This window comes from Dipodomys ordii, unplaced genomic scaffold (assembly GCF_000151885.1).
Source record: "Dipodomys ordii isolate 6190 unplaced genomic scaffold, Dord_2.0 Scaffold55, whole genome shotgun sequence".
In the NCBI taxonomy this organism is placed as follows: Eukaryota; Metazoa; Chordata; class Mammalia; order Rodentia; family Heteromyidae; genus Dipodomys; species Dipodomys ordii.
The window spans coordinates 5,715,172-5,728,781 of record NW_012267271.1 but is presented as its reverse complement, the minus strand read 5'-3'; the positions used below and the strand labels follow the sequence as shown (position 1 = coordinate 5,728,781).

The window sequence follows — 13,610 nt, the reverse complement described above, 5'->3', positions numbered from 1 at the left end:
CCTAGGACCTCAGCTTCACCAGCGGGCCCGAGGAGAGAAGCCACAGCTCTATGGGCTGCCCATGGCAGGCCAGAGCAAAGGCCTATAACTTGGGGTGCTAGCTCTAGGCTGACTCAGGAATGCCCTGTCCTGGGGCCATTACCTCGTGGCTTCAGGTCATCATCCTCGGACTCCGACTCTCCTTCGTCTGCCACAGCAATAGGGACGGCTCTCAGAGGGTGGGACAGCGGCGGGGAGTCCTGCATGAAAGACCCAGAGTGAGCAAAGAGGGGGGACAGGAGGGGCTGGGTGGGGCTGAGGCCCCCATGCTCCCTGGGGAAGGATGCCCGCTCCTCAGCCCTCAGAGATCCTGGTGACCCCAGTGAAGCAGAAGATGCTACGGGAACAGGTGGGGCCGGCTGCCTGGTCCCGGGAGCTCTCTGACTTGTGCTCTTTTCTTTATATGAATGAATATTATTGTTTTAATATATTTGGGGGAAAAGAGAAACCATGCAGCTCTCTTTTCCTGAGAGAACCTGGAAACTATATAGATTTGTAACTTTTAACTATCAACACACACAAACAAAAAATGGATATTGTATACATCACCAAAAAAAATTATATATAGGGCTGGGAAGGTGGCTCAGTGATAGAGTGCTTGCCTGGCATGCATGAGGCCCTGGGTTCGATTCCTCAGTACCACATAAACGGAAAAAGCCAGAACTGGCCCTGTGGCTCAAGTGGTAGAGCACTAGCCTTGAGCTGAAGAGCTCAGGGACAGCACCTAGGCCCAGAGTTCAAGACCCACGACCAACACACACACACACACACACACACACACACACACTCACTCAAATTATATACATCTATCATGTTCGCAACTGTATTCAATAAACACCCATCCAGCCACCATTACACTGCCTAACATGGAGACACAGCAATGTGCACAAATACACATACATGAACACACTCACATATACACAGGCACAAATGCACAGGCCTCTGGGCTTCTGCTCCCGCAGGCTGCTCCGACAGCTAGGGCTAAGGTCAGTGTGGAAGCCAGGCTGACACTAAGCCGGCTGCCTGAAGGCCTTCCTAGCACCTGCTGCTCAAGGGTGGTTCCAGGGTGTCCCAGGAGTCCTGCGGATCACTCCAGATCTGGGGCTGCCAGGGGAGCCATCTGTGGCTTGTTTCTGCCTCCCCATAAGGCCTGGAAGGTCCCTGCTCCACCCCAACCCCTGTACTTCACGTGACTACCCACGGTCACCTCACAGCCCTACACTGGCCCTGACACGAGCACCTTAGTCACCGAGAACTCCTAGCCCAGGAGCACACTCTGGGACGTCTCAGCCACACTCCTCCGGAGCCTGGGAGGCACTGCCTCCATGCTGAACAGTGCCACAAGCAACCCAAGCCCCCTTGTGGCTCTGTACCTGCTCGGAGAGCTTGGGTGAGGAGCCGGGAGCAGGCGCGTGGGGAGCGTGGGTCGCCAGCCGCTGCGCCAGGAACACCTCCCGCTCGCAGGCATAGCACCACACCCTGAACGTGGTCAGGTTCACAGTCAGGTGGTGCTTTTTAGCCTGGAGGATGAGACACAAAGTAAGGTCAAGAAAACTCGGGCCTAGCACAGACCCCAAGGGGCTGCATCTGCCCTCCCCCCTCAGGAAGAGCCAGCCAGGCCAGAGGCAGGAAGCCCCAGGGCCAAAACCTGCCAGGCAAGGCTTGTGCCCAGGCCACTCACCTGCACTTGCAACTTTGAGGTAACCGTCCCCACTTCCCACCCCAGCTACAGAGTCTGGACAGGAGGGGGGAGCTGAGAGGTCCCTGCCTGGCCACATGGCCCATGTGCAGCTACCACACCTACCTGAGCATGGAGGGTGCTGTGGTCAGCAAAGGACTCTCCGCAGCCGACATAGGGGCAGGTGACCTGGGGAGAGAGGAGGTGAGGCAGGCTGGGACAAACCCAGAATTCAGCGAGGCCAGGTGCTGGTGGTTCACCTCCGTCACCCTAGCACCTCCCTCTAACCTCGCTGGTTAGAAGCCAACCTGGAGAGACAAATCCAGTCAACCGGCAAAAAGCTGCAAGTGGAAGTGTGGCTCAAGTGATAGTGCCAGCCTCAAATGAAAAAGCCTAGTGAAACGAGGGCCCTGTGTTCAAACCCTAGAACCAGCTCGCACATGTGTGTGCACATGCACGCACACACACACACACACACACAAAGAATACAACATGAATGCAGTGAGTGTTCTAAGCCATCTCTACCCAGGGCGACCCACAAGTGGCTGTCACTCAGGGGAACACAAGTCTGTACACCCAAAGGTCAGTGGGGACAGATGCCATAAACAGCTCCCGAGGCTGCTGCTCTCCGACAAGAAGCCCAAAAGGCCTAGACTTGAACCCCCAGCTGCACCCCACTTCCCAATGGGTGGCCAGTCACTGAGGTCCTAGGCCTCACAGAGACTTTCTAACAGGGGGCCCAGGATGGGCAGGAGGGTTCCTCCTGGAGGCTGCAGGAGCCCAATGACAACCCAAAGTCTCGAGGTGCGCCAGGCTCCAGAGGCTCTCCACCTCCCTGGCCAGCAGCAGCCCCCACTGATGCCTCTCCCTGGGAGCACCAGGTGCTCTAAAAATGACTTTCTGGTGGAGACCGTGAAGCCATTTCCCACACCAGGTTCCCACTGTGTTCTCAGAGGGCCTGGGCCCCCAGGAGGGAGCTCAGCCTCTCCCAGGCGGCTGGGGGCCCCGGGTTGCCTACAAAGGCTAGAGCGAGGTAGTGATTTCTACTGGTGGATTTCCCCTTTAGAGGGAAAATTTTAAATTTACTCTGATTAGAAAACATAATAGATACAAACAGAAAATGTGGAAAATATAAGAGAGTATAGAGAAAAAAACACAAAATCACCTGTAATTCCACCATAAAAAGAAAACCACCATGTTTCCTTTCTTCTTCCACCCCTACGCAGTACAGGGAATTGAACTCAAAGTCTTATGCTTGCTAGCAAGGCACTCTACCACTTGAGCCACACCTTTAGCACTTTTGTGTCCTTTTTTGTCATAGGGCTTGAACTCAGGGCCAGGACACTGTCCCTGAGCTTTTTCACTCAAGGCTAGCACTCTACCACTTTAAAGCCACAGCCCCACTTCCAGTTTTGGGTTGGTTAATTGAAGAAAGCAAGAAAATCTGCTGGCTTTGAACCATGATTGTCAGATCTCAGCCTCCTGAATAGCTAGGATTGATTACAGGCATGAGCCACTAGCACCTGGTACGTGTGTCAGTTATTTATTTATTTTATTTTGGTCAGTTGTGGGGCTTGAACTCTGGGCCTGAGCACTGTCCCTCAGCTCTTCAGCTCAAGGCTAGCGCTCTACCACTTGAGCCACAGCACCACTTCCTGTTTTCTGGTGGTTTATTGAGGATAAGAGTCTCATAGACTTTCCTGCCTGGGCTGGCTTTGAACTGCAGTCCTCAGATCTCAGCCTCCTGAGTAGCTAGGATGACAGGCGTGAGCCACCAGCGCCGGCTGTGCCAGTTATTTTGAGAAGGGGTCTAGCTTTATGCCCAGGCAGGCCAGAACAGTGATCCTCCTACTTGTGTCTCCTCACATAGCCGCAATGGAAAGCATATACCACCATGCCCAGACATTGAAACGGAGTCTCATGAACTGTTTGCCCAGGCTGGTGTTGAGCCACAATCCCCAAGTCTCAACCTCCCAGTAACTGGAGATACAAGCTTGAGCCACTGGGCCTGCCTGGCATGTTTTGACTCATCTATTTTCACTCTTTTCTTGGTTTGTGTTGAGACAGGGTTTTGACATGTAGCCCACCTGATCTGGAACGTACCATTCTCCTGCCTTGGTCTCCCAAGTTGCTGCACCACCTTGCCCAGCTTCTGCTTGCATTGGCAGTAAGAGCAGGACTAGGGGTTTGAACTCAGGGTCTTGCACTTGCTAGCCAAGCAGAATACCACATAACATCTCCAGAGGGGTCCTTCGCTGGTTATATCAAGATAGGGTCTCATTTCCTGACACTACTGAGTCCAGCTTTCTTCCACAGAAACAGAATCTCATAGACTTTTCTGCCCTGGCTGGCCTCGATCAATAGGCCTTTGGTTCTCAGCATTCCCGAGTAGCTAGGATGACAGGCTTAGCTCCTGGCACCCAGGTTGCTTTTACTCTTTTTAACCAGCAACAATAACCACACTACCCAATTTCCTATATGCTGACTAGGATCCCCACATTATGCTAAGCCTGGCACTGCCATCTGTCTTATCCTCATGCGTGGGGCTAGCCCTCAGTGTGAGCCCCCTGCTTTACACGCAGGGAGAGGGAAGCTGGGGAGACACTACCACTAAAAGCCAAGACACCCACATGGACTCAGAAACCCAAGTCTTTTATGGAGATGAGCTCAGTTCTCCTGGTGCCCTCCGCAGCCTGCTTTCTCTGTCACCTCCCATGGCTGCCAGAGCCGCCAGCCTGTGCCTGGGCCCCTGGCACCCCAGCTTCCCGCAGTGCCAAGGCAGACTCCAGTCACAGCCCACACCCTGGGGGCCCGTGAAGATCCATTACCTGCAGACAGGCCCACAGGTTGGGTCCAGCAACACCACACGACTGGCAGGTACCCTGCAGGAACGGAGGTGGCGAGAGAGGGGTGTGAGTGAGGACTGCTGGCTTGGCCCAGCTGCCCTCCTTCACCTTGAAGGCCCCACCTTCAAAACCTCACCTCAGACAGGTCTCCACTATCCTGTCTATCTAAACAGGGATCATGGGCCCTCGAGTGTGAGGGAGTTTATCCTTTGTTTATAAAAAACATTTCAAATGAGCTGGGCACCAGGGGCTCAAGCCTATAATCCTTGTTGCTCAAAAGAGACTAAGAGGATCACAGTTCAAACTGAGCCCAGGCAGAACAAATCTGAGAGACTCTCATCTCTAATTAGCCAGCAAAAAGCTGAAGTAGAGGTGTGGCTCAAGTAGTAGAGGGTAAAGTGGGGCTCAGAGAGGTCGAGCCTGCACAGAGGTCAACAAACCACCCATCACAGGGAGGACCCTCCCCTGGGGCAGCACATGTCTGGGTTTTACACACTCCTGACCTTGCACGTGAACCTCAACCCCAGCAAACAGCAGCTGTTTTTACTTTTTTATTTTTCAGTGTATTGACATTCACCTTCTCAATCCCCCCCCTTTCCCCCTCCCCCCTCCCCAGTCATGGAGCTTGAACTGTGGGCCTGGGCAGTATCCCTGAGCTCTTCAGCACAAGACTAGTGTTCTACCACTTGAGCCACAGCGCCACTTCCGTTTCTGGTGGTTAATTGAAGAGTTTCTCAGACTTTCTGCCTTAGCTGGCTTTGAACCATGATCCTCAGATCTCAGCCTCCTGAGTAGCTAGGATTAAAGGTGTGAGCCCAGCACCCTGCATTCATATTCTTTTTTTTTTTAGGTACCGGAGTTTTGAACTCAGGGCCTTGGACTGCATATGTAGGTGATGAGCTCATACCATTTCTTTTTTCTCTTTTGGTCAGTCATGGGGACTTGAACTCAGGACCATAGTCCTGTCTCTGAGCTTTACTGCTCAAGACTAGTGCTCTACCACTTTGAGCCACAGCTTCACTTTTAGTTTTCTGGTGGTTAATTGGAGATAAGAGTTTCATGGACTTTCCTGCCTCGGATGTCTTGGAACCATCATCCTTAGACCTCAGCCTCTGGAATAGCCAGGATTACAGGTGTGAGCCGTCAGTGCCCAGCCCACTGCCTTTTTGAACCATGTGACAGTGCTACCTTTTAAATTTTTAATTACCTAATTTTTCTTTTTTGTGCCAGTCTTGGGGCTTGAACTCAGGGCCTGGGTGCTGTCCCTGAGTTTTTGTACTTAAGGCCAGCATTCTACCACTTTGAGATACAGCACCATTTTGGCTTTTTGGCAGTCAACTGGAGATAAAAGTCTCATGAACTTTCCTGCCCAGGCTGGCTTTGAACTGTGATCCTCAGATCTCGGCCTCCTGAGTAGCTAGGATGACAGGTGTGAGCCACCGATGACTGGTGCTGATTGTATTTTTATGGTACTGGGGAATAGAACCCAGGGACCTGAACATGCTCAACCACTGAGTCACAACCAGCTTGTGTTAGCACAGGGTCAGCATATCCTCACCCCAACTCCCACTTCAGGCCTCCTGGGAGAACATCCGTGTAGGCCTAGGGGTGGCTCAGGGGTATCATGTCTACTTGCATGACAAGGCCTGGTTCTATCCCCAGCAAAACAAAGAAAAACAAAACTGTCCCCGGACACCTAGTCCTGCTGTGGGAAGCGGTACAGCTGGGCTGGACAGCACACAAGGCTCTCACTATAATGAATGATGGCGGGACCCAGCCCTGGAGAGAAGCTCCCACAGACATCCGGCAGTACCGCTGACTGGAGGGCTGAGCAGAGACGGGTGGAGACTGCTTCAGGAACATCCACACCCCAGGAACATGGACACAGCAGCCCCGCCCCTAAGGTCTGCCCTTTACCTGGGATTTCAGCAGCAGGTCTTCCTTGGTCACCTCCCCGATGGAGTCCAGGTGCGGGCAGAGGTCCCTGGTGTCCCCCATGCTGGCGTGGGCTCACCTGTGAGAACGCACAGCAGTGCTGGGTCACTGTGGCCCCTGAGAGGGGGAGCAGGACAGATCACAGGTTAAGTCATGCCGGTAGGATTCTGGCTGGCATATTCTAGCTGTGATTTAGGGAGGCTACTCTGAGCCTCCTCTCCTTGTGTGAGATGACGGTGGCTGCCCCGGTGGGGTGCTCTGAGAATTCACGGGGAGAGAGTACATCAAAGTCTGGCCCAGAGCCCAACAGAGCACACCCCCGGGCAGTACTGGGTTTGGTGCCTGATACTGCTGGTGGGCAGAAGCACAGGCCTGGCTGCACTCGGAGCGGCACCCACGGAATGGAAGCCAGGTCAAGGAGACCAGTCTACCAAGGGGGCTGAGGACAGGCTGGGCTTCCAAAAGGCCAGGGGTAGGTCAACTCCTGCTTTCTCTGAGCAGGCAAGCTGTCTTCTCAAGAGCCGAAGAGAGGCCAGGGAAAACAGGGTGTCAGGAACACTAACCCAGGAAATGGCTGGAAGGGCATTTGCCAAAACATTGGCAGCAGCGTATCTGGATGATAGATTTCAAGAGAGGGAAAAACCCAGCTTTGCAAGGGCTGCCAGCCCGGAATAAAACCAACCCGGATAGTTTAGGAAAGTACCTGTGTGGAGCAGGGGAAGTCATGTGACATAGCAGCAATCGCCCCTCCCCAGGCCTTCTCCTTAAACCAGAAAAGGGTTGGGGGAGATTTGGCTTATAGAGAATAAAGGCTTCATGGGAGGGAGCCCGGAGGGCTGGCAAGTCTCCAGCTGAGAATGGCAGTGGTTCCATGGCTCTCTATAAGACAATACACAGAGCAGCATGGCGCCTTGCTCACAGCCACCACAGCCCAGGGAGTGCAAGACCTCAGCCAGCGCTATCCTGCAGACATATCCACGAAGGACACATCCACAAAGACTGAATGCTGGAAGGGCACCCAGGGTGCTTTGCAGTTCTTTATATTGTTTTGTAAATTTCTAAGAAAGTGTGATTTCAAAATAAACAACAACAACAAACACCCAGTTGCTGGTAGCTGACACCTGTAATCCTAGCTGCTCTGGAGAGTTCCATCCCAATTGAAAGCTAGCTTAGGCAAGAGAGTCTGTGAGACTCTTTTTAGCAGGTTGTGGTCTTGAACTCTGGGCCTGGGCGCTGTCCCTCAGCGCTTCAGCTCAAGGCTAGAGCTCTACCGCTTGAGCCACAGCGCCACTTCCAGAACTTTATGTTTATGTGGTGCTAAGGAATCGAACCCAGGCCCTTATGCATGTGAGGCAAGCGCTCTACCACTGAGCCACATTCCCAGCCCCCAGTGAGACTCTTATCTCCAAAAGTGGAGCTGTGGCTCAAGTGGTTGAACTAGCCCTGCGCCTAAAAGCTCAAGGACAGAACTCAGGCCCAGATTTCAAACCCCCAGAGATCGGCACCAAAACAAAACAAAAACCCACTAAGAAACAAATGCTTCAGCTACCTGATAATATTTCAGTTCAGAATCCAAAAGCTGATTCTAGTTCCAGACTACTGCCAAGAGGGGTTTAAATACATTAAAGATGTCAGTGGAGCCAGAAGTGGCTTCATCTAATCCTGGAGACAGACCCTAGGGGCCTCCTGCAGTCCCCTCCCCACCTCCAGGGGCCATCCAGGGGTCGCCTGGCCCAGACACCCAGCTGCCACAGGAGTTGCTGCACGGGTGGATGAGATGCCAGCTACCGGGCTCCAAGCTGCCCTGCACAGCTCTATTAAAGGCCCTCCCAGCATTCCTTGAGTAGCTGTGAGCTCCCCCATCTCACAAACAAATCGCTCCTTCTTGCCTGGGTCTCACAGATGGACATCTTAAAGCTAAAAGCTGAGACCAGGCTGGCAGGCTGCTCCGGGCCACACCCCCTTGCTTACTCCATGGTTTATGGAGAAAATGGAAGTGGGCAAAAAAGTAGGCAGAGCTCTGCCACACCCTACTATGTATCTCACCTCAGCACTTAATCTCCCACCTCCCACTCCCCTTCTCCTGCATGCAGCAAATGCCAGGAACACATGAAGCCACACTTCACCCACACGTGTATTTCTAAGAGATAAAGCCTTGGCAGAAAAATAGCTCATCACCGTAATTCTACTATGTTAGCTACACAGGAGAGCCCAGCATCCTCCAACAGGAAGTGGCTCCCCGAGGGAAGGAGGTGGAACTTACCTGGTGAGAGAGTGGATCGGGGAGGGGCCAGCTCACATTCTCTGCTGACCTCGGTGGGGCAGGCTGCGAGGGTGGTCTGCCGCTATCAGAGCCTCTGGTAAGAAACCTGGGGGAGGGGAGAAGGAGAGGGGGGAACCAGCACAATCTTACACTTCTGGAATTTGAAAATGCTCTAAAAATACCCCAGAACTCCTCCTAGAAGTAAAAGTGCATTTTTAGATATGTGGGATGACCACAGGCTAAACACTGCTTAGGAACACACCACATCCCCCCACAGCTAGGGGAGGCTTGGCAGAGCTGACACAGAGGGCCAGCACCCAGGCGGGTACGGAGGTGGGTGCTGTGGCAGCCATTACCTTTGTGGTCCCCCAGAGAGGGGACTCTCAAAGGTCTTCTTCCAGAGAGGGCCCCGGGCCTGCTCATCTCCTGCCTCCTCAGGCTGCCACAGCCAGTTGCTCACACTCTATAGACAGGAAGGCCAGGCCCCTTCCACATGGGCCTGGGGACCCCTCTGATCATCCTGCAAGCCTCTCCAGGACACAGTGCTACCCCGAATCCCCGAGCCCCAAGTCAGCACAACCCTAGGCTGTAGCACAATCAGGTTCATCCACGTGTCCCCTGCCCCCCTTCCCTGGCACACCACAGTCCCTCAGCTGTGGATAGTTCAAGAGGGAGGGGCAGTTAGAAGGTCACACTTAAAATAGTCCATGACAATGACAGGAGTCAAGGTTCTAAATTCCAAACCTCACTAAGCCTAGCAAGTTGGTTTTCTAAGACTTCTGCCAAGGCCAAGTACCTTGGGCTGGTTTTGCCAACCCTATTATAAGCAGGGCATGTTTTCCTTTTTATAGAACCAATCTATCTATCTGTCTGTCTGTCTATCTATCTGGTACTAGGGCTTAAATTTGGCCAGGGCACTGTCCCTCAGCTTTTTGTTCAAGGCTGGTGCTCTTACCATTTGAGCCACAGCTCCACTTCTGGCTTTTTATTGGGTAGCTGTCCAAGTAGCTGATAAAGGCCAGTGGCCAAGAACCCTAGGAAACAGGCTAGGCAGAAGGCTATCCTGGGGGACACAGGGTCCCCTATTCCAACTCCAGCACATGCCTATAGTCACAGCTCTGGGAAGGCTAGGGGGGCAGGTTCACTAGAGCTCAGAATTCACAACCACCCTCGGCCATAGAGCAAGACCCTGATGAAAAGTAAATAAATGAAGTAAATGGAAACCTACAAGTCTTAGGAATGACTAAGCTTAAACTTGTAGTATACACAGTGGAAACCAAGGACAGGCATCTAGATGCCTTGGCATCTAGGAGTTGAAATCAGACCCTCTTTGAGTCAGGCTGTGTGATCTACACGCTGCCTGTCCTTGTAGTCTTAGAATGTAAAGAAATTTAGGAATCCTCCCTCGCCACCCCCACGTTAACAAGCACTCTACCACTGAGCTAGGTCCCCAGGCTCCTCATCTTCTTAAGATGGGGCTCCATTCCATAAAATTCCAGTGGTCTGTGGCCCAAACCCACTTTTCACAGTCACTGACAATGAAATCATCCTTCCCCAAAGGAAAGCACTGGCTGTTTCTGTCTACATAATAAATGAAGACAGGCTTTCCTGAACTTTCTGCGTATTGATCTCTGGCTCATGGCTGCAGCCAAAGAGAACTGTCACTTTTCTGTCTTCAAATATTGGTTGTCAACTCTCATATTTCTCCAGCTGTTCTTCCAGGCTGCTGACTTGCTAACTTGAAAAGTAGAGAAAATCCTAGCTACTTAGGAGGCTGAGGTCTGAGAACAGCAGTTCAAAACTAGCCTGGGCAGGAAAGTCCAGGAGACTCCTCTCTCCAATTAACCAGCAAAAAGCCAGAAGTGGAGCTGTGGTTCAAATGGCAGAACACTAGCCTGGAGCAAAAACACCTCAGGGACAGCACCTAGGCCCAGGACCCCTACCCTCCACCACGCACGAGCACACATGCACACATACACACCCAAAGTTCCAGCATAAATTGCCTAAAATCTCCAAACAGCTGAAGGTCCGAGGTTCATGCCAAAGATCACAGAGCTACTAGATGGCAAAGCAGGGACTCCACGGCAGGAAAGGCTGCCAGCCAGATGCACTTGGCAAGCTGGCAGAACAGGGACTTGGGCCCAGGGCCTTTAAGTTGATACACTGCACTGTCTGCGACAGCACCAAGTAGATCACAAACTAGAATACACTAACTTAAACTTGCAACTTGCCACTCCTTCCCCAACCAACTCCCTGAAGTCTACTTTTTTTTTTCCAAAGCACTTGTCACCTTCAAACTTTAAGTTATTATAATATAAGCACTAGAATAGGGAACACTTACATTAGAATAGGAATTTTAAACACAGGGCCTAACTTACATAGTAAATGCCAGAAAACATCTCTCAAAGAAGACATTAGTCCAAAGAGCATTTATTGAGTGCTTGCTGTGAGTGAGCAGAGAACTGCATCACTTTTGCTGGATTCCAAATCCATGCAGATTTTTTTTCCTTTTTGTCAGTCATGGTGCTTGAACTCAGGGGCCTAAGGGTTGTCCCTGAGCTCTTTTTTTTTGTTTTTTTCCCAGTCCTGGGGCTTGAACTCTGGGCCTGGGCACAGTCCCTGAGCAACTTTTTGCTCAAGGCTAGCACTCTGTCACTTTGAGCCACCACTCTACTTCTGGTTTTCTGGAGGTTAATTGGAGATAAGAGTCTCATGGACTTTCCTGCCTGGGCTGGCTTTGAATTGGAATCCTCAGATCTCAGCCTCCTGAGTAGCTGGGATTACAGGCGTGAACCACCAACACCTGGCTTTATCCAGATTTTGATAATAGCTTCTAGAGCCCTGCAACATGCCACTGCTGCACTTAGTTCTCAGAGGAGCTAACAAGCCAACCCAGCACCAACCAAACTCTCAAACAACATTAAAATGTAAGATGCATCTTTGAACTGAGCACAACCTAAATTTCTTAAAGGTTCCTTCGGATAATCGGTCCAGCAAGATGGGAGTAGGAACTAGTCCTTGGCCCAGCCAGCTATTGCCAAGTCCCAGCTGGCACTTTTTCAATATCACCTTTGCTAAACAAGACTCCACTTGATCTGTCATAGCACAGGATGTGGGCGTCATAGGGCACTCTGGCTTTGTGGGGAGGGGCGGAAAAAGTAAGTATATTTATACCAGGTATGTCTTTCTGGAGATCTCACATGAGAGTAATCTAGAATACCCTCGGCCCTCTGACCTTTTTCTTAAACACGGCATAGTACCACCAAGTGGGAGTGTTGCTACTCTGGCAAATTCAAAGCCACTTTGGAGAGACTGATAGCTGTGGACACAAGTCCTTGGGACTGTGCAAAAATTCTCACGGAGCCTCTCCTCTGTGCAGGGGCACATGGAGTCCAGCAAACGTCATGTTTACTCGGTGGCTGAAACAATCTGCAGAGGACAAGACTTTGACACTGCATATCTTGATTTTTTCTTGTGGTGGGGGGGAGTCAGTAGGGGAGCATGAACTCAGGGCTACTGCTCTCAGTTGACAGTTTTGCTCAAGGTTGATGCTCTATCACTTGAATCACACCTCTACTTCTGTATCTAGCTTTCTGACCAAGGACAAAAGACAGTTGCAGAAAGTCCCACTATCTGTATCTATATCTGTCCAAGAAAGAGGTGCGCTCATGCCTGTAATTCCTAGCTTCTCAGGAGGCTGAGGTCTCAAGATCAAAGCCAGCCCAGGTTCTCCCCCCCACCCACAAAATCGGCGTGACTCTTTATCTTCAATTAACTACCAGAAAAAAAAAAATAAAGGAAAAAGAACAAACAGACACAAAAAAGCAAGTCACTCCAGAAACGCTGCCCAGCTTTAGAATAGTCTTCCAGAAAATTCTCCATCTGCCCCTCCCCCACCGGCAAGCTGTAAGAACAGCGGCGCTGGCTGCCCGAAGCCAGTGTACCAGTGACTTGCTACAGACCTGTCACCGACCCCTGCTCCACCTCACAGCTGGGTAACCTGGGGTACACACTGCTTTTGCGAGCCTCAGTAAGCCTCATCTGCAAAAATGAGAATCAATCGAATCTACATCATAGGATTGCTGGGAGAATTCACGGAGAATAAAGCTTAGAATAAAGCAATACTTTTTGTTTTTGGACAGCGTCCCCCTCTGCCCCCCATAGAGAAAAAGAATCTATTGCTTCAGGGATTGCTAAAAGTCCCCAGGGCCACTGTTGATGCACGTATTCAGTTTCCTAGGGGTTTGCTGAGAGCCGATTTCCAAGTACATCGCATCCTGGCAACATTTTAGGGGTGGAAGGTGCCCAGGACCGGGTGACATGTCGTTCTTAGCAAAAGGGAAGGAAACAAGGCCCGAGGAGGGGCTGGGAGGCGGCCGGCCGGCAGCCCGATGGGAGCCACGGCTCTCAATCCCAGCCAGGCGCCCTCGGTCCCGGGCAGAAGTGGCGGAGGCCGCCTAGCCGGGCCAGGGCCGCGCGGGCTGAGATTCACCCCGGCTGAGAAGCGATCGTCTTTTGTCCCCTCATTAAAGAAAATGCCCGTCAGGGCCCCAGAGGCTACGCTCACGCCTCCGGCGCGCGTCGGGCCCGGCAGCGGTGAGGGCCGCCGGCCCCGTGCGTGAGCCGCCCAGGGTCTGGAAGCGGGGCGCTGAGCCCCGAAGGCCTCCGCCCCCGGACGCCACCCGCGCAGAGCAGGGCGGCCCGGACTCCGCTCACCTGGCCGAGGCCTTCGGCGCACCTGGCCGAGTCAGGCCTCAGCAGCCTGCGGCGGGACGGAGCCGTCCCCGCTAGGAGAGGCCTGGGTCCCCTAAAACAGCCGGCGGCGGCCCGGAACTCACCTGCCGTCGCA

At 52.4% G+C, this 13,610-nt stretch overlaps 1 protein-coding gene across 6 annotated transcripts in view; it reads right to left on the bottom strand.

The window, feature by feature from the left end:
• The window catches only part of Usp20 (ubiquitin specific peptidase 20), a 29,180-nt gene extending 15,570 nt beyond the window's left edge, over positions 1-13,610 (bottom strand). For 2 of the 6 annotated variants that reach the window (XM_013021431.1, XM_013021430.1), the window contains exons 1-6: positions 8,762-8,861; positions 6,481-6,577; positions 4,546-4,599; positions 1,844-1,906; positions 1,413-1,559; positions 143-239 (exon numbers count right to left, since the gene is read on the bottom strand). In XM_013021431.1, coding sequence (XP_012876885.1) covers positions 143-239; positions 1,413-1,559; positions 1,844-1,906; positions 4,546-4,599; positions 6,481-6,561 — 442 coding nt within the window. In that variant the 5' untranslated portion in view covers positions 6,562-6,577; positions 8,762-8,861. Of the gene's footprint in view, positions 1-142; positions 240-1,412; positions 1,560-1,843; positions 1,907-4,545; positions 4,600-6,480; positions 6,616-8,761; positions 8,862-13,599 lie in introns of those variants that run through there. The other 4 variants (XM_013021433.1, XM_013021432.1, XM_013021435.1 and 1 more) reach the window with 4 other exon arrangements.